The sequence below is a fragment of the Vespa mandarinia genome, chromosome 3 (assembly GCF_050613455.1).
Source record: "Vespa mandarinia isolate Hongniang chromosome 3, ASM5061345v1, whole genome shotgun sequence".
Lineage (NCBI taxonomy): Eukaryota > Metazoa > Arthropoda > Insecta > Hymenoptera > Vespidae > Vespa > Vespa mandarinia.
Window position 1 is genome coordinate 3,845,001 of NC_140812.1, and position 20,328 is coordinate 3,865,328.

A 20,328-nucleotide genomic window follows, 5' to 3' on the forward strand; every position below is an offset into this window, starting at 1 on the left:
ATTGTTCACATTCTTTTTGAAATAATCTTATCAGAAAAAACACTTGAGTTTATCGATTCCAAAAGATAAAGAATATCCACTTTGCGTGAAATAATATTTAATAATTAAATAAATGAATATATACAGACAAAACGATTCGTTTGATATTAATCAATCGTAGCAATTCGATTACTTGTGGACATCATGATCGCTTGTACAAAACATTAATCTCTTAATTATCAAGTAAGCTATAAATTATAGATAAAAAAAAAAACAAAAACAAAAAAAAAGAAAATGATCATTTTGCGAATAAAAGAAAAATCGAAGAACGAAGAAAACTTATCTCGTTATTGGCGCATCTATCGAAAAATAATAATTCTTCAAATTTCTAATTGTCCAGTACAGAAAAACAAAAACAAATAATGAAAGGAAAAAGAAATAACGATGATAATATAATATTCACTTTGTGTCGTTTATCACATACAACATGGACACACACATACAACATAGACACACATATACACGCATATTCTGATTGAATTGGAAAAATCTGTATTAAACAATGCAATATCACACATTTCCTTACCTTGTCTATTTTTTCTTCTTACGATATATTCCTTCCTTTAACGTACCACTTTTAATCTTCTCTTTTCCTGCCTATCATGCCTAAACGTTTATTTTATTGATAACAAAGTGGTATCAGTAGACATAATCGCTATCATTTTGACGATCACTCTCATTTTCCTCTTCTCCCTCTTTTTCTCTCTCTCTCTCTCTTTCTTTCTCTCTCTCTCTCTCTCTCTCTTTTTCTCTCTCTTTCTCTCTCTTTCTCTCTCTTAAAATCCGAACAAAGCGATATCAGCTCATCCCTTAAATATTTCTTTTACTCTTCTCAAGAAAAAAACAATCATGTCCAATAAAGTAAATAATTTTTATCACACAAAACAAGAGGAGACACTATAGATTCCTTGGATATGTTTGTTATTATTTTTCTTGAATATGTTTGTTATTATTTTTCTTCTATTTCTCTTAAAAGCTTTTCTTTATTTTTCTTGTGGTCAAATAAAAATTGAAAGAATTCCAAGTATTCTCTCTTCGTCGTTGTTATCATTCATTTGCCAATCCTGTTCCTCTTTTTTCCTTCCTTTTTTCTTATCACTTTGCTTTTTTCTTCCACCAGTTATTACCTTCCTCATCAACAAGTTAACAGTTTATATACAACAGCTAGACAACTCTATTCGTGTGGTCCTGAAGTCAACCCAAACGCGATGCACCGCTTTATCCGCATCTCGAGCGGTGCGGTCGAAACGATTTTACAGACGCATGCGTATTACTTTCAACTCCGAGAATGCTCGCGCGGAACTTCTCGGCGGGTATCTTTCGAGATAGAGAGAAAGGGAGACAGATATAGAATCTAGAGAGAGAAAGGGAAAGAAGAGAGAAGAGAAAGAGAGAGAGAGAGAAAGGGAGAGAGAGAGAGAGAGAGAGAAAGGGAAGATGTTAATAATAAATATTTGCATTTGTCTAGCTCAGAAACCTGTAAAGTTGTCTCATAGAATCAATTAACTCTTATTCTTCCACCTTCTTTTATTTTCTTTTCTTATATCAACGGACACTTATTATCATCAAATCAATACTTTTCAGCCATTGTTTACTATTGTTACTTTGGCGCGTTGCAATGCTATCACGTATTCATATATATATATATAGTAATAGTGAAAATTTTTTTCTTTTCTTTTTTATGGAAAGTTTAAACCTCTCTGATTTAAATAACTCCATTGTTTTTCTTTGTCTTTTACGTTCCGACATGATATTTATATATTGATACTTTGGAATAATTTTTGAGAGTGATTCTGTAAAAACATAGAAGAATTCGAATATTAGTTCGTATAAATATACGGAAACCGAATTTATATATAAATAGATTTATGTGTACTTTGTAATAATAGATACATATTTGTATATTTAAATGCTCATTTAAGAAATATTTATAAGATATTATCATTTTAATTTATTGAAAATCGCCTATATAGCAACGTTCAACATATTTTATCTCGTTTCTTCGTGAAAATTAACAATTTTTTTTGTAGCTGAGAGCTTTCCTAATGCAAACATACAATTTTTTATGTAATAAGAATCTAATAGAATGTTTTTTTGAATATTTTCAATTATTTTTTAGATAATCGTTTGTTATAATTTTCACTGTAAGAAAACCATAAGAAACCCCTGCGATAAGAAGCCTTATCGTATGAAGTATTATTTGTTTTCCGAAAAAAGGAAAAAAAAACTATAATAAAAAAATATAATATAACTCCTTCTTAACATATATTTAAAAACAATCCTGCTGTCATAAATTAAAAGCGAATACGACAATGAATCTTCCCGTAGCTGTGTTCAAAAATAAATTATCAATGGCGTTATAAGTGGACGTTATCGATTTATGTATGTATGTATTTAAAATTAACTCGCTCAGTAATGAATTAATGTCAAAGGAGAAAAATAACATTATAATAAAAAAAGAAAAGAAACTTGATGATGCTTATCTCTTTCTATTACATTCGTATCCCTTCGCGATAAATTATGTTTAAAATATGAAATAAATTTCAGAATGAAAAATAATCTTATACGAAATATCTAATCTATCAAGGATCAATTACGAGTTAATATACATGTATGATAAGCATTATTAATTTTATTACAAGGGATATTTTTAGTGTCGCGCATATTTTACATTGAGACGATCGAAAGTAGGGAAAAATCGACCAATGAGTATGAATTACGTAAGAATAAACCGTCTTTTACCTTAAACAGATTCTAAGTAACAGAGGAACGTGATATATTGTTTGAATAGGAAATGGGGTAAGGAATATGAAGCTTACCTAAACTGGATTTTCTCGTAGGTCCCTGCGAGTTAGAGTTGAAATGGTATGACATTCAACATCTTTTCAAGGCAAATGTTTTTTTTTGTATCGGGAAAAATTGAATTTAACTCTTACATTATCAACGAACAAAATCAGATTCCCTTTATACTTCTCTTTCCTTTTTTTCCCTGTTCAATAAAATAACACATTTTTATTTGTTCATAAAATAGAGATAAAAATAATTGTAAATACATTTATCTACAAATCTGTAGTATACTGTATAAATATATATATTTATAATTATATAATATTATATATATATAATATATAAAAAACATACATAGAAGTATGTATACATATACTATATATAAATAAATATTATATATATATATATATATTATATATATATAATGTATTGGCCAATAAGAATAATGTTAGAATTTTCAGTATTTTATATCTAAATAAACAATATTAGACGATTATCTAAAAAAACAATATGAATATGTTTTACTGTAAATTTCAACATTTCTTCTTGATCAACATAACTATATTATTATTTTCTATATTGGATTTAAAAAATTTGATAAGTTATACATGTGACATGCTCTTGCCGGAAATCATTCATTAAATAATTAGTGCGTCCCTCGATATGTTATATTTGTAGTGTACAGTCGGTACAATCGTGTGTTTCTACTTTAAAGTTTCCTATCTTTTCTTTTTCGATAATTTATGCTACACAAAGCGATTTTCTTTTTCTATTAAATTCAACATTTTCTTTACAAATCTTTCTATTTTTCGAAATATATTGATCATTGCGAAGAAGTAACTAATTATATATACCACGACACCTGTTCCATTCTCTACGAGTAATTTGCAATATATTTTATTGAATACATATAAAAGATGTAGTTATTAATATAATATTATTTTCTAAATGAATTAATATAATTAATAATAAATATCATTTTAGAAAAACATGATCCTTAATAATAATAAATAATAATGTTTGTTTTTTTCCAATAAATAAATATATAACTTGAAAAGAATACATTAACATTATTAATTAGTAAAATGGATTTTTATTCTAGATTTCTATTTTTAATTTATATTCGTATCAGTGATAATTAAATTCTGTAATTAGACGTCGATAATATAGAAAATTATACAAAAATGGTAAAGGAACTTTAAAAACTCCAAAAGCTAAAATGCTTTTACTTTTCATTAGATTTAATTAACTTATATTTTTTTAATTAACTTATAATGTTTGAAAATATTATGTTTTTTCATTGTAGAGAAAAAAATAAACATCGACATTTTATGGAAAGAGTCACATTTATGTAGATCCAGTAGTAAAGAAAATATTGATCATAGAAGTTAACTACTTGGTAACGCAATATAGCTACTCAGTCTTTGTACTAGTTATGATTGAGTACATTCTTTTCCGATCCGCTAGTATATAGAGTTAATTATGTCAAGTAAATTTTTAAGATTCTGCATTACTTTGTTAACCTTGTTGCATCATATAAATAGTAAAATACTTCGTGGGACTCTCGTAACGCGTGATGTATTAAAAAAAATTTATTTAGTTTTTGAAATAGAAGCATCTGTAAACGCAAAATATATTTTGTATAGCAACATTTTACGAAGTTACGTTGTTTGGATTGAAAAATATACGAAATTATATATTTTTTTTTTTTAATTCGATAATAAAAATATTTCAATCTGAATGATTCTATGCCTGTTTAAATTATAATTGACGAATTATCGATTAACCAAACAAATCATTATACATATGAAATTAAACAATATACATATAGCGTATTAAATGAAAACATTTAAAAAAATATTTTTAACAATATGTTTTGTAAACATGATAATATGTATATTTTTTACAGAATTGGGCCTTTCTTGCAAGATTTTGTTTTCTCACAAAACAAGGCATATTTCGATATGATTTAGAAATTGAGGATGAAAATAGTTCGCTAAATCTTTTACTGTATTATGATGCGCCTCATCAATGGCCTAGTGTGTATCCTTCAAACAAAACATGCGAAGAAAAAGAATCTATTTTAAGCATAACAAATGGTCAGATAGTACAATTGTCTGCATTGACATCAATCAAATCTGGATGTGATGTAAAAAATAATTCATCGCTACATTGCAATAGCTACAGAAGATTTCAATCATCCAGACCAACATGGTGGTTCATCGTATTATCAGATTGTTCTACTAAAACAGGTTTAAATGTTACATATTGGATTTCATTAACAAATGCACCTCCAGGTAACATATGGAAAGAACACTTTTCTGCGGATGAATTTTGCAAGTATTTTTTCAGTAAAAATCTTTACTATTATTACTAAATCTTTACTTTACTTAATATGGTAATATATTATTTTTAATGGATATTTTTTTAATTACAGATATACTACCAGAATTACTAATAACAGCTTGCATTTATATAGTACTTCTCATATTATGTTTTTATGTAGCTGTACAATTACGTTCAAGAAGACTCCTACATGTTTCATATAAATTATTTATGGGTTCTCTTCTATGTCAGCTAATGGGCATTTTATTAGAAATTTACAGTTATTTTAATCTCGCATTGAAAGGAGTTTTTATAACTAGTGCTTCTTTAGTGGGTCATCTTTTAGAAGCATGTTCAGAAACTTTATATACAGTGCTTATGCTACTGTTAGCATTCGGCTACACTATCACTAAAAGTGCATTAACACCTAAACAAATTCGATGGCTTACATATTTCATTTGTCTTAGTGCAGCTTGTCAACTGGCATTATATATGTATCAATTTGAGATCTTTGATCCTGGTTTAGTCCTTTATATCTATGAATCACCACCAGGTTATGGACTAGTAGCATTGAAATTGATTGCATGGATTATATTTGTTCTTCGTTGTTTTAAAACAACTAAGAAGATGACAAAAAAAGTCCATTTTTATGCATCTCTACTTTCTTTAGGATCAGCATGGTTCTTATGTCATCCGTTGACGGTAGTTAATTAAACTTATTCAAACACATAAGCAAATAATAAATATATATATATATAAAATGCTAATTAATTATATGCTTAATAATTCAATAGACATGCTTTACTATATACATAGAAAATACAAAAATGCTTTGTCGATTTCACAGGTACTGTGTATTACTGTGCTTGTAGACAAGTGGATAAGGGAGAGTGTTGTAAGAGGATGCTCTCTTTGGATTGTTCTTGTGGGGCATGCAACATTTCTTTACGTTACACGGCCTACTATTGCAAATTCGCGTTTTCCATTTCATATTAGAACATGCCAAGTAGTTCCAGTTGGCGGTAATGGACAAAATCACAGTTATGAGCCTCGATTCCGAAAAGTAGTTACAGCATTCACAATCTCATAATTATTATTATCTCTTCCTCTTATTCTTAGGAGTAATATGTAAAAAGTACGAAATGATGGATAAAATTTCTATGAGGTGTAAATAATATTTTCATTATTATGCTTTTAGAAGGTTTTTATCTTAAAATATTTCTAGCATGCATATATCATTAAAATTATTATTTACCTAAAAATAGTGTTCATAAAAATGTATATTGTATTAAATCCATATAAACAAACATTTATATAATCTTGTGTAACTGTGAATATATCTTTTGTTTCTGTATTGCCTACCAATATCTTTGTAGGTATTTATTCATGTATTTACAACTTCAAGATAAATCTATTATTCATTTCAACAGAGAAAATGCTTGCTGATTATGAGCCATTTTTTAATTCAATCACACGAACCATCTAACCATCCATCTCTCCATCTTTGGTCAACTAATTTGCAATCAAATTCTGGTTTACCTAACTTTTTGTTTACCTTATTATGAACAGCACATAGCCATTGACTCAAGATTTTCTGTGAGTCAGTTTGTGGTGGCATATTTTTTAATTGTTCTTGAAAATCTTCTGCGCAAGTGTGGCAGGGATAAAACTTAGAAAATATATACATGAATTTTTTCATATCACTTTTTTGTTCTTCACTTGGATGATCAGGATAGCGGGCTGCCATTGTATGTAAAAATGCCCATGTTTTTGAACCTATTTCATCTCTAGTTAACGGACAATCATCACGTTGAGTAGTAGTAATGTTTGTACTAGTATTATTTGCTTGCTGCTTTTGAGCATCATTCTAAAAGAGATAAATAGATTATTTCTATTTTTATTTTTTTAATATTTATTTCTATTAAACATACCTTTCCTGAATCAAAAATTTGCTGCTGTAACTTTACCCATGTTTTAAAGTCAGTGCACGTTCGACAGGGCTTTTCCATTTTAACATATTTATTATAAAATTGCGTTATAAGAACTTGTAGAAACGTGTATTCATAACGTCATTCTATAAAACATAACCTTTTATTGCCAATAATCTCAGAAATTGATTTTCATACGAGCACCATCTTTCGTTCGAATCGTGTACGATTTCAGCGACAAGTATGGACAAAATATTAACTATAAGCACAATAAGGAAACACTGTCCTTATGATGCGACTATACCATCGGTATATAAGCTTATATAGGCTACATATGTCCACTCGTAACCTAAAAATTGATTTAGTGTATGACAAAAATTTTTTTATGTAGTAAAAGTAATAGTGCATTTCACGAACATAAGAAAAAATCATATGCCAGATTATACTTTTCTGATTATTTAATATTTATATTAATATATAAATTAATGTTGCGTCGTGAAAGCGCAACTACGAGAGCGTTTCCAGATACGCGTCTCACACCGGACCAGCAATGTTAGCCAATTTTCACGGAGAATTTCTCCCATCTCTTCCTTGTCATCAGAGTTATAGACCTATTAGTCGCAATGAATAAGGGCAGCAACACTAAACTAGGATACCGTTGAAGACCGTCAGCAAAATACCGCTCACTGCATTTCCGCAAATTAATGGATGAACGCGTGTTTTATTAAAGGATCCCGTGAAACTCGCGCGAGGTAGATGCGCGATAATAAAAATTGCGCAAATTGAAGCTATCATAGTATATTTGTTGAAATAAGATACTAATGTTGATGTATTTTGTGTAATGATATGTAATTAGTTCTGCTGGCTATTTCTAAAGGAGTGATGTTTATAAGCCAGTAATGTTTAATAAGACTCGAGAATCTACATGTCATAAGTCTGAAAGATGTAACTTCACTGTCTTTTTGACGTCTTTAGAAATATCCGCGAAGACTATAGTGAAATTAGGAAAGGGAATAAAAAGGGCGGAGTTGAAGTATGATCTGAGCATGGAAAGGAAAGGAATAGATGCCCATTGGTCAGGGGTGGGTCAAGATAATTCGTTGGAATGTTTAAATATTCAATATGTGCCGTTTTGTTCTAGTAATCCTGTAGACTAGAGGGTGTCAACAATTAATAAGAATAAATAAAAATAATAAAGAAATTAGAATTTTTTAATGTGTTTTTCTAAGAAATTATTTTAGAATTCTACCAATCTATTTATTTGTTGAAGTATGATTAGATTTTAATATAAGATGTAAGTACTTCAATTGTTTAGTTGGAATTAGATTGAAAAGATATTGGAAAAGTTTTAAAATATTCAATCATTCGCTCGGTAATACTTACATCCCATAAGATTTCGATACATCCTAAGTATTAGCGACCTTGATGGTGATTGCTGCATTCGAAGGATCACGGGTTAACGTTGCCTCTACTCTGTTCTAAAATTCCGTGATTTTGTTACGTGATGCCATTCCGCAATGTCTTTCCGCTTAGTGAGCTTTCGGCTTTTTAACTAATAAAAGATGTGTGAGACCATATTTATGGATAGCTCCATTGTCCGACACTATCAACTTCGGATATAACGGATTAATAAACACAACCGTTTGTCCGATTATCAAACAATAAAAAACGGAAACCACGGTAGGACTTTTGTTATACGTTCGTGACATTCACGTGAGTGTTAAAATAACGGTGACTACTCTAAAATCCGCATTCGTGAAGTAATCTAATCGCATTTTCGAGCGAAAAAATGAAATTCACAGTAGAAATTTTATTCGCGCCCACGTGAGTGTTAGGAAAACTACTCTATAATCTGTGTTCCCGGGTATTGCAAGCTATCAAACGACGTTTAATCTCACCCACGAACACCCACCCCTGTGCACGCCGACACGCGCACCAGTGTTCTTCTATTCTTCCCGAATTCTCGCGTAAAAATCGATGATGAATCGAGCTATTCGACGATATATCGGAATCATCCGATCGCAAATGAATCTATTCTTCGATGATCCAGACTGGAAAAGAAGAAGAAAAGGAGAAAATAAGAGAAAAAAAAAAGATAGGTAAGACGTGCGCGCACATACAATGATGAACTCGGAACGTGAAGTGAACATATTGAATATCGCTCGATGATACCTCGATGATTCATGAAAAAGAAGAAGAGAAAGAGAAGAAATATGAGATAGAAAAGAAAACCGGAGAAAGAAAAAAACAAGAGTCGGAGAAAGAAAAGAAAAAGAAAGCAGCTGAAACAGCAGCCTGCACAAAGGGCCACATCCATGAGGCCAATTCATGGGTCCCACCCAAGCTTATACATAATAATTAATAAGAGTAAATAAAAATAAATAAGAAAAATGACGAGCATAAGTGAGATAGAAAAATTTTCTGTGGGTTTCTTTAAGAAATTATTTTAGAATTTTAGTATATCCAATCTATTCAAATATGATAAGTAATGTAAAATATAAATACTTTAATGTTTAATAGGAATTAGATTGGAAAGATATTCTTAAAATATGCAACCATTCGTTCGCTAGTATTTACATATCAGGATTTCGATATATAGAAAATACTACCTATCCAGATCTCACCACATAAAATTTGCTGCATCTTTTTTATACATCCGTACAAAAATCTAAATCAGTGTGTATTCAACATGATCAATTTTAAATCGATAGTATATTATAGTATATGTACATGATCTTTGTAATGTTGCTAAAAATATCCTATTGCTTAAATATTAATTAATCACTATATCAATATATTTCACATTGTATAAATGTTAATAATCTTATTTATTAATTATTCCTTTTCGAGTTTGCGATGCCATGAACTGAAACTAGCTGAAAATTAATAAGGAAAGAAAAAAGAATATGTATATTATTTATACGAAATGTGAAATTCTGAATTAATTTAATTTAACTTTAAAAAAGTAAAAAGAAATGAAAAATCCTGGATACTGATCTAAAGAAATTATTTTCGAAAGAAATATTATATTAGTAACGCTTGGCAAAACTTGAAGAAATTGGTATACATCCCGTTCTGCTTGTTCCAGCTCCATGTACATTTTTATTCAGTGCACTTTAGTGATCCCCACAATTATCATATCTTATACGTTTCGTGACTATGCCTGTAAACGTAATAGAAATAATAAATATATTACTTATGAAAGATTAAATTCATGAAGATACATGAATTTAATTTCACATTAAGAAAAAGAAAAAGTGAAAAATGTATAAAACTCAATTTTAATAATAAAAATGCAAAATATCAAATAATCCTAGTCGCTTATGCTGGCGAAGTGGGACCTTGATACTTCCTTGTGTGCTCGTTTCAGCTTCCTGTGCACAATGATTCAATGCACTTTCAGTAGTCTGTTGATATATGAATATTCTATACGTTTCGGAGCTATGACTTTAATATAAAACTCGATTATATTAAAATAAAATTATGAATTTAATAGAACTTTAGAAAAGAGAAAATATGCAAAATTTATCATTCAAGTTTAACGTAAAACATTTTTAATACAAACGAATTTTGGAAAAGAAAATATGCAAAATTTATGCCTATTTTAATAATAAAAATGCATGAAATATGAAAGAATCCTATTCGTGTATGTGTGGCAATGTGGGAAACGGAAAACGGAAAACGGAAAACGGAAGTTACGTCGTTTCAGTCTTTCAAATTTATATTTCTACACTTTATCATAAGAGCATTTTGAATGACAACATAGTAAAATTAAAATATGACTAAGTACCATTCTCGAAAGTTTTGGATGAATCTTCGAAAATAACTCAACAGCCAATAGTTACCTTCTTGAACTACAGTTTGTGGGAGCCTCTTCAGCATATAGCCTTTTCTTTGCTTCGTGCCCTAACTTAATTGATTATCACTCAAAAACTGATTCAACAAAATTTGATTCCATATTCTAAGATATGGAATAAAATACTAATACAATCCTAACGTATTTGAAAAGTATAAACCGTATTTTTTTGGATAGAAACTGATTATTATCTTTCCGAGAGATAGAATCAATATATTAATTACTGAAAATTCTGTAAGTTAAAAATTCATTAACTTATCATTTATGCCTACGGAATATGACTCTGAAAAAAGTCTCTTTGTTTTTTAGCAAATACTTGACTCAACTTTTCTATTTCAAAAGCAATAACTTTATCGAGACTTCTCTTTTATCAATTCAAATTGATTAAATATTTAATTAATAATTATTTAAAAATATAAAGTAACGCTTTGACGCTTTTTCTTATAAGCGAGTATTTTTATTATTATAAAAAAATCATGAACCAATTTCACTTGTAATTCAGAAATTATTTATCGTGAATGTCTTCTTGGTCATTAAAACTCATAAATATCAATTCTTTATTATTTCTGCACAAGAAAAATATTTAAAAATGCATTAAAATATTCAAAATTTTAAATAATTATAAAAGCGTTTGAATAAAAAACTCTATCTTGATCTAATAAATAAATCAAAAAATAAAAAACCATTCACAATAAATCTCCGAAGAAATTTATTCGTGGTCATTCAATCTTCTTCTACTAATAATTACAACCGATCACTCTTGCTGATTTGGACCATTCGTTCTCGACATGATTGACTGATCGAAGTGACTTAAAAATCCACTTATTACTTAAAAAGTTCTGCGATGTCTCTAAAACACTCGTTCGCAATTTAGGTCGAAATTGAGGGTGGATAATTCATAGGTGGCTGAAAATGAGGTAGGTCAACATCAAAGTTGGATGAGTTCCTCTTCAGTAATACATTGACTCTAATTCGTGGTAGTTATTTATTAACGGACAGTCACTGAATTTACTTTGCGAAACTCTACTGTCTTTTATAAATATAGTCTATGCGACTGTTAAAATAAAAAAACACTTTGCGAACAAACACTAACTCCAAGGACTGCATTGTACGCAATCAATACAAAAACACTTGTTGTTTAAATTGCGAAACACAAACGAACACACACACTGATTCTACTTGGCGAAATTTTTATTTTACCGATACAAACAGTTGATTACTTCATTGCTATGCGTGCGATTGCAATAAAGTTCTGAAACAGAAAAATACAACAAAAATACTTAGTACAACTGTTATAATAAGAAACTGTATAAATTATTCTAGAAATGTGTGATATATGAGTATATTTCCTTTAACTCTTCGTTGATACTTCTAGGAAAGACGTCTTTTGAGACGCCTAAGAGAGCTTTGATAATTACACGTCGGATAATTACACTCATACAGGGAAGGAAGTTTAATTTTATTGACGTCACACGTACCCAAAGATCTTCAGTTCTAAAAATTTAAGTTTAAAAAAAAGTTGTATGAATTATTCTAGAAATTTATGATATACAAAAATATTTCCTTTAACTCTTCATTGATATTTACAAGAAAAATATAAGTTTCTGGTATGTTACAATTTTTATAATGTTTAAGTGAATGTATTATTATTTAAATATTATTATATATATTATATATAAATATTATTATATATAAGTATAATAATATTTAAACAATATAGTACTAGTTGTTTAAATAGTTGGAAAATTATCGAAAGTATTGATTTATAAGTTTACATGTTTAAAAAGAAAGAGTTTCGATGTGCACTCGTCGGAGTACAAAAGAAAATTAATTCGGTAATCGTCAAAATTAATAAAAAGTGCGTATATGTTTATATTACACATATATGTTTATATGACAACCGCGTATATGTTTATATGTCAACCTCGAGATGAAAATTTTTAAGTATTAGAATTTTAAATTAAAATTATTTTAAGTTTCTCGCGCGTTACAATCTTTGTAATGTTTAACTAAATATACTATTATTTAAATATTAGTTTACTGTATTTCATGTACATTAAAGATTGTTTAAATAATTATAAATTATTATAATTTGACCATATAGATAAAATGATTTTCGATGATTATTTATCGCAATGCAAAAGAAAAGAGAAGCAATAACTATTAGAGCCAATCAAAATCTAAAATGACGAATCTAGATGCTTGTCATTTTGCTAAACGTTTCTTGTATCAATTTTACGTTTTTAAAATATAAAATATAAAAGGAATTTTTCTAAAATTTAACAATATCTCAGAACTAAAACTCATTCGCATGAATGACTGAATGTGTATTTCCTTATTCTTACCATAAAATCATACACTAAAGCTCATTAAAATGCTTGATAAGTTACCGTGGTTTCTCCGTGTGAACATTGCAAAGTGCATTTTATTACATTTGAAATGGATCAAAAAATCTGAGTATCAATTTACACAGGCAGGTAAGGAAGATATCGTCTATTTCACTGGAATAAACCATATACCACTCTCTCGTTTATATGAAAATCAGTAGAGGTAATATCAGCTTCTTCTCTTTTGCCGCAAAGTACAATGAGCGCCACTATACGAAACTTTTTTTTACGAAAAATGTTGAAAACAGCGTTTATACCAACAGAGAGTTCAGACATAATTCTTGAACGATTTTGATGTACAAAGTCTCATTTTAAAGATGAAGATTTAAGAGAGGACATGGATTTCTTAGATTTTTGGAAAAGCTTTATTTTTATGCATAAACTATTCTCGGAGAAACACTATTTTTTGACGCGATATAAAAAAAAAAAAAATAAAGCTTTTTTAAAAGTTCAAAAAAGCAAGTCTTCGTTCGAAACTTCATTTTTAAAATGAGATCTTGTTCATCAAAATCAATCAGGAATTATACTTGAAATCATTGTTGGCGTAAACCATTATAAAAAAAAAAGGAATGATAAACAGCCTTAATCTTTTGACGGGCAGTTTTCAATGACATCAAGTGATTGGTTATCTTTTACTTTATTCGCAACGTTATTGATTTACAATATTCTCAAGTAATCATTAAATGTTCTTCTACCTGTGAATCACATCAAATAAATATTAAAGTATTTACATCTCATTCAGTTAGTTTCTTATTTAATTGTAATAAAGATAACATAATAAGTATTCAACTTTTTACCGCCAAATTGAAGACTCTCCATTTTAGATTTTGATTGGTTGTCATTTATTAACTTGAAACAAGTTCGCAGAAATTTCATTGTAAAGATGAAGAAACATTTTCTTCCTTTTATCGTTCATTTACTTTGTGGAAATTCGTTAAAATGGTATAATGAAGTTATTTATTCGGAAATAATTTTTTTTTAATGAAGAATATGAATCTCTTCTATACTCAAAAGAAATTGTATTGAATATACGAAGAAGACAATGCGCATGTTACGGCGAATGTAAAATTGTAAAATCCAACCTTACCTGATCATCGTGACAGACGTCAAGTGCGGTTCTACTTCGTACTCTGTTAAAACTCGAATGATTCGTTTGTTTGGGAAGGGAAATTCAAAACAGACAATGGCGAATCGTAAAAAGATTGATAGATCTTCACGATCGGTATCAAAAAATACAAGACAGCTTACTACAGATACAATGTTTTCATCATCTTCGTCCTCCGACGAAGCTGATCAGCTGTCTACAAGACGTGATAGAATTTTAATTCAGGATCATCTTAGTAGAAATCGTGTAATTGAAAATGATCAACAGACAGGTTAGATACATTTACATTTACGCGCGGAATCATCCTAATATAATTCAGTCTTATCAATTATCATCTTACTGTAGGTCAAGATGTTTCACGTCGTGAAGAAAATCCATTTAGCTTTAAACACTTTTTGAGAAATGAATCTCAGACAAATTATTATAAAACTGGTGCAAGGCCAAAGATTTATTCTTCCTCTGCAACGAGTCCAAATAATCTCGAGAAAGATAATGGAGTTTATTCTCGAAATCCAACTGAATTACCAGATTTCGTACAAGATCATTTAGTCATAGAACAATGCTACTTAAATCATGTATCAGATCAACAAAGTATACCTGATGTAGACAATCTTCCAGATTTTGCATTAAACAGCGTAGAGCAAAGGCAATCACGGCATAGAAATGATTCAAAAAAGACTCAGTCACAACTTTTGCCTGATATTCCTTTTGATCTTACTGGTTCAATAGATAAAGCTATACTTCATGAGGATTATTTTCTTTCAAACGTAACATGTTCAAATAACATAAATTTACCTATATTTGATACGGTTGATAATATTATTGACACTTTAGAGTCACCTTCAGATTCAGGAGGTAAGATTTTATATTTTGTATATTTTTACAAATATTATATTACATATAACATAGAAAATTAATATACTGTTCTCTTTATTTCTTAAGTTTATTATATTGACTTATTTTTTATTATTAGAACCAGAAATTAGTAATAATGTCGTTACAAGAGATTGTACACCAACAAATGATTCAAGTGTACCCAAATTATTGCCAGATTTCTTAAATGATGGACCAATTCATAGTAGAACAAATCTTTCCAATGATATTGGATCTAATTCGCAATCTAATATGGTAGAATCAACAGAACGAAGGGTATGTATTTTATTATTATAAAATTGTAAAAACGTAATAAATACGTATATATACAGAAGCTGCTCTTTCACAGCTTTTATTAGAAAATGATAGGTTGAGACAAGAATTGGACTCAGCTCGTAGAAAAATTAATGAAAAATCAATTAGGCAAGTTGTTTTTTTTTATTCTCATCTTATATCTTGAAAATCATTTACACTTACTGACATCAAAGTATCTTATTACAGAATTCAAATGTTGGAAGCAGAACTTGCTTCTAGAAAAGAAGTAGATTATGAAGAAACTGCACATCTTGAAAAAGCAGTGGAACAAGTTGAAGATAATTTAAAACGCAGTACGGTAAATACAAATTTAAATGATCTTCAATTTAGATTATATTCAATTACTTCTGAAAGATGAATGAAGTGTTATTGATTTTTTTTTGTTTCACAGAAAAGAGCACTCAGTGCAGAAAATACTGTAACATCATTAAAAAAAGAAATTAAAGCATTAACGGTTAGTATAAATTTTGAATGTATTCAATATACAAGAATTATATCAATCAAATTGTAACCCTAATTTAGACAGAACTATCGCAACTACGATTGGAAAATAGGGAACTTAGATCTGCCGTTGCTACTACAGATAAGAATGAAGACGGTATAACTTCAGAGAACGTGGATAAAACCGTGCGAAGACTCGCTAGTGAATTAAGAACTGCTGCTTCAACAGCTGAAATTTCACTCAGGTAATAATTTTTTCTAATATAAAATAAAAAAAAACATATATTAAGGTATATGCATGTACATATAATTTTTTTTCATTTTAAATGTATATATTTTGACATAGACAATTGATGTCTGGAGTGGAGAATCTAAGGGTACTTGCCTCTACCCTTGAAAATGTAGACAGAATAGAAGATACGACCAAAGATTTCTTACCCGATTTGGATGAAAATAATGCTGCTGGTCCTGCACTCTGAACGATCCCTATGCATTCACATTTCCATAATACAAATCTATCATACCTCTTTTTTATATTCAAACCTCAACCAACGCTAAGTTCCTCGTGCTCTCGCAATAGTGCCGAGCATATTTGCGCCGATTGATAATTTAGATTCGATTGTGTAATATGTTATTTATGACGTGTTTGTTGTACTTTTGTATTAGTTAAGAATAGATTCTAAAATGCATCTAACTTCGACACCCAGAGGTACAGACGTACGACGAGTAATATTCTGTTTAATATTTCTCATTAATCTTTGAAGCGTATAATTAACAACTATTACAAAGAGGATATATTTTAAAAGCTATATCCTTGATATACAGACTACAGTTAAATAATTTCCACTAGGTGTTAATTAAGGGATAAACAAACAGGTATTATATTTTTCATATACATATTTTTGAGTACGACCAAAATGACAGTATAACGTACGTACCTCATCGATACATACATTGAATCATGCAACGCAACTTTTATGAATATTGTTTAATAAATACACGTTAATCCAAGAGGATTTCAGTAACAATTATGCTAACAAATACAGCATCATATCATTGTGCAATTGCTTTCAATTTAAGTTAAAAAAAAATATATTAAACTACTGGAATCCTAAGAGTGATACGTGTATTGCACCTCTGCAGCCTTACAACTTTGCAAAATCATTTTTTACACTAAAGGCAGATGATTTTATTTTGACAATAAAAAAAAAAAAGACAAAGTGCATATATTACACAAATTTGGATACCAATAAACAGAATTATATCTTAAGTAAATTATTATCATATTATGGCAGTGTTCGTTGTATAAAATGCTATGAATTATCACATAACGTTTCGAAAAATAGTTCACGATTCAACAAAACGCAGTTTCGAAGAAATAGGCAAGTTCTTACTTACAAAACGACAAACAAAACGTAAGTATTGGTATATGTAAGTATGAATGATTCTTAATATATTTTGCTATTACTGAAGTCCTTCAAATATGCTAAGTAAATCAGTTTGCGTTTCAGTATGACTTGTTTGCGCATTTAGCCATGAACGACAAGCACCCATTGAGATGTTGCAACCTGTTTCACAAATTAGCGACTTAGTTTGAGTTTCAGCAGAAACCGTTGTATCGTCCAATTGCGTCCAAGCAGTTTGTGTTTGAATATTAGTTAACACTAGATCGGATGATATCATTTCATCAGAAGTTTGAGTGTAAGTATTGTTATAGAACAATTGTTCCATATTATCAAAATTATCTGTTGTTTGAGTTTCAATGGTAGAACTCAAAGCAAAAGTTCTAGATAAAGCATCAGAGTCAAAAAACGTCTGAGAATATCCTTGTTCAGTTTGAGTCTCTATACTACTGAATTTGTCATGGAACGTTTTTTCAGTTAACATTGGATCTGACCTTGATATATTATTTGTAGAGGAAAACGAATATTCTTGAACAGTGGAATCTTCTGTATAAGGTAATGTCATTAATGCTACGGTGCTCTTAGGTAAGCATTGTATCAGTGAACTACTACTATGACTGTAAAAGGTTTCTAAATCTGTTTGAGAAACATTATCATGTAATGCTTCAAACATATCTTTCTCCGGTATCGTTTGTGTATCAGAATTGTTTTTTTCTTCCCAAAAGTCTTGTAAGCCTACATCATGTCTTAATGGCAAAGGACTAGCAGGAAATAAATTGGAAGAAGTGAAATTATCTTCCATAATGGTATCTTCTTTGAGTAGTGAAGATTCTGGTTTTTTCGATATTGAATTACTCTTTCTACGTTTTCTAACTTTAAGGGGTTCCTTTCCAATGAATTTAGTATCGGGAGTTTGAGTCTCCATTGATCTACCACCATGTTTTTGATCTTGTATTCTGATCGTTTGCGTTTGTTTAGATACTCTTCGCTTTCCACTGGTTCCATTATTATTGGTTACCTGTTTCAATGGACTTGATGCTCTTCTATATTTTTTACACTCATCGGTTTGTACACCGATATTAACAGTGATCTTTTCAGTTACATTAACATTAGAATTATTTCCTTTGTTATTATTCTGACTTGGTAAAATATTAACAGGCTTATTTACCGTAGATATGACAGTAGGAGACAAAGAAATATTACGGGCCATTTTTGAATTGGTTCGTCTGAAAATAAGCATTGTAATTGCGCATGTCTGTAAATTATATACATTAAATTATCTTCAAAATTAAAGACCATCACTTTCCTACGAATTGACCTTACCTTAAAGAACTCTTATATTTATTGTCTATAGTATGCAAAGATCTTTTAGCATGGGTAAGGAGTGCCTCGTAAGTGCTGTAAGTTTTCGAGCAATAACAGGAAAATTCTATACCACATATCCTCATGTGTCCCTCCTTCGCAGCTTCGGTCGAAAAACTTTTAGCACAACGTGTACACGCGAAAGTCTTCTCTGCATGCACCTTCAGATAATGCTGCATCAAAGGAGTAAAATGGTTGCATCGATTTCTTGATTATCTACTCACACTAACCAACCTGCTTCAGATATTTCATTGTCGTAAAATATCTTTCCGATTCTGGCGCATAAACACAAGTTTCTACCGGGCAGTGATAATGAACGTTTTCCTTTATGGTCTTTCCTAATTTTTTTCTTTGATGTACCTTCAAGTTGTGCAGTCGATATCGTGGCTCGTTTCGGAATAATAAACCGCATTGCTCACAGCATATGCTATTTTTTATAACACTTAATTCCTCTGCCGAAGGGCAGACCATTTCACAGTACGTCGATCGGTTCTTGGATACTCGCGTTTCCTCCATTAGAGGTTATACGCATCTCTTCTATGCACGGAGAGTTAATAGAAAGAGAAAGAGAGAGAGAAAGACCAATAAGAATGAAGATAGATGAAAGACAGAAAAGAGAGAGAGAGAGAGAGAGAGAGAGAAAGAGAAACTTCAATGACAGAATTGCACCCTGTCAAATCCGCGCCGGTATACGTAGATAGTAGCCGGTCAATTCGTTGTCTTCTCTTTACGATTGTCGAAAATCATTATTCATCTTCCCCGTCTACTCATATCAATCCTCGTTTTTCTATTCGCTATATCTATATATCCATAATAACGCCGGGCTCATCTCATCGATCAAACAAGGAATACCTTTTATTTTCTTTGTTACATAATAATTCTTTTTGATAAGTATTTTTCAAAACAACATAATATAATATTCTACATAATTATATACAAATATAAAACTTTAAATTTGAATTATCTACATACCTTTTATAAATATCAAGTGACATGTGCACAGAACAACTGAACAAGTGTGATCAATATGACACCCTGCTGCACCTTTTTATCGTTATAACATATATATTTGAACAATATTACATTGTCTATCCAATGTAGTGTCACATTAGAAATAAGATCGATTAGTTGTCTTCTTTTTTTTTTTTTTAATTTATTTAAACGAACGAGATATATTAATTAATTCATTTGTTCGAATGAATAAAATTGTGTTAGCAGTTAAATTATGCATGTAATGTTCCGTTCGAGCCAAGGCTAAACGTTCGTTCGTAACTTAAAAAACGTTTAGAGTATGCAGAAAAGAAAAAGAAAGAAAGAGACAGAATGAGAGAGAAAATAGAGAGAGAAAGAGGAGAAGGGATGGTAGGGGAGAAGACAAATTTATCGAAAAAATAATCAACCTTTCAAGGTGGCGCACACGAGAACGCGAGCTAGCGCGTACTGCTAAAAAGCTCCCACGGCGCACGTGCTCGTTCCCCGCGAGCGGCGTTGCATTCGCGTGAGATCG

General features: G+C 30.0%; 5 protein-coding genes across 7 annotated transcripts in view; 2 read left to right on the forward strand and 3 right to left on the reverse strand.

The window, feature by feature from the left end:
- The window catches only part of LOC118446758 (alpha1,4-N-acetylgalactosaminyltransferase 1-like), a 9,908-nt gene extending 8,559 nt beyond the window's left edge, over window positions 1-1,349 (reverse strand). Inside the window, exon 1 of the mRNA XM_035877788.2 lies at window positions 566-1,349. The gene's annotated coding sequence lies outside the window, so the exon portion shown is untranslated. The remainder of the gene's footprint in view (window positions 1-565) is intronic.
- A 2,837-nt stretch (window positions 1,350-4,186) lies between these two features.
- Window positions 4,187-6,312, forward strand: LOC118446772 (transmembrane protein 145). Its single transcript, XM_035877808.2, has 4 exons — window positions 4,187-4,404; window positions 4,736-5,162; window positions 5,264-5,853; window positions 5,999-6,312. The coding sequence occupies exons 1-4, from the start codon at window positions 4,309-4,311 to the stop codon at window positions 6,239-6,241; spliced, it is 1,356 nt and encodes a 451-aa protein (XP_035733701.2). The 5' UTR covers window positions 4,187-4,308; the 3' UTR covers window positions 6,242-6,312.
- Alr (Evr1_Alr domain-containing protein Alr) lies at window positions 5,847-8,782 on the reverse strand. 2 transcript variants are annotated; one of them, XM_085655927.1, is made up of 4 exons: window positions 8,463-8,782; window positions 7,083-7,225; window positions 6,407-7,018; window positions 5,847-6,309 (listed from the first exon to the last, which is right to left on the reverse strand). In XM_085655927.1, exons 2-3 carry the CDS (start codon window positions 7,158-7,160, stop codon window positions 6,617-6,619), a joined length of 480 nt encoding a protein of 159 aa, XP_085512053.1. In that variant the 5' UTR covers window positions 7,161-7,225; window positions 8,463-8,782; the 3' UTR covers window positions 5,847-6,309; window positions 6,407-6,616. The 2 variants fall into 2 exon arrangements, with proteins under 2 accessions (XP_085512053.1, XP_035733702.1); XM_035877809.2 differs by having other exon boundaries at window positions 7,083-7,428; window positions 8,463-8,781.
- A 5,395-nt stretch (window positions 8,783-14,177) lies between these two features.
- On the forward strand, window positions 14,178-17,952 carry l(3)04053 (lethal (3) 04053). Its single transcript, XM_035877911.2, has 8 exons — window positions 14,178-14,698; window positions 14,773-15,282; window positions 15,401-15,576; window positions 15,650-15,723; window positions 15,802-15,913; window positions 16,007-16,069; window positions 16,138-16,301; window positions 16,403-17,952. The coding sequence occupies exons 1-8, from the start codon at window positions 14,467-14,469 to the stop codon at window positions 16,533-16,535; spliced, it is 1,464 nt and encodes a 487-aa protein (XP_035733804.1). The 5' UTR covers window positions 14,178-14,466; the 3' UTR covers window positions 16,536-17,952.
- Asciz (ASCIZ zinc finger protein) lies at window positions 17,521-20,268 on the reverse strand. Of its 2 annotated transcripts, XM_035877910.2 has the most exons (4): window positions 19,794-20,268; window positions 19,056-19,650; window positions 18,783-18,994; window positions 17,521-18,685 (listed from the first exon to the last, which is right to left on the reverse strand). In XM_035877910.2, exons 2-4 carry the CDS (start codon window positions 19,335-19,337, stop codon window positions 17,521-17,523), a joined length of 1,659 nt encoding a protein of 552 aa, XP_035733803.1. In that variant the 5' UTR covers window positions 19,338-19,650; window positions 19,794-20,268. The 2 variants fall into 2 exon arrangements, with proteins under 2 accessions (XP_035733803.1, XP_035733801.1); XM_035877908.2 differs by having other exon boundaries at window positions 19,056-20,268.
- Between the last annotated feature and the right edge of the window lie 60 nt (window positions 20,269-20,328).

Bases quoted from the DNA above. Each gene is read 5' to 3' on its own strand.
- LOC118446772 (XM_035877808.2), top strand. From the start codon at position 4,309: ATGTCAAGTAAATTTTTAAGATTCTGCATTACTTTGTTAACCTTGTTG. The intron at 5,163-5,263 runs GCAAGTATTTTT...TTTTAATTACAG, and splicing joins CTTTTCTGCGGATGAATTTT to ATATACTACCAGAATTACTA. The intron at 5,854-5,998 runs GTAGTTAATTAA...TCGATTTCACAG, and splicing joins TCTTATGTCATCCGTTGACG to GTACTGTGTATTACTGTGCT.
- Alr (XM_085655927.1), bottom strand. From the start codon at position 7,160: ATGGAAAAGCCCTGTCGAACGTGCACTGACTTTAAAACATGGGTAAAG. The intron at 7,019-7,082 runs GTATGTTTAATA...TATCTCTTTTAG, and splicing joins AAATTTTTGATTCAGGAAAG to AATGATGCTCAAAAGCAGCA.
- Asciz (XM_035877910.2), bottom strand. From the start codon at position 19,337: ATGGAGGAAACGCGAGTATCCAAGAACCGATCGACGTACTGTGAAATG. The intron at 18,995-19,055 runs GTTGGTTAGTGT...CCTTTGATGCAG, and splicing joins CAATGAAATATCTGAAGCAG to CATTATCTGAAGGTGCATGC. The intron at 18,686-18,782 runs GTAAGGTCAATT...GCTTATTTTCAG, and splicing joins AAATATAAGAGTTCTTTAAG to ACGAACCAATTCAAAAATGG.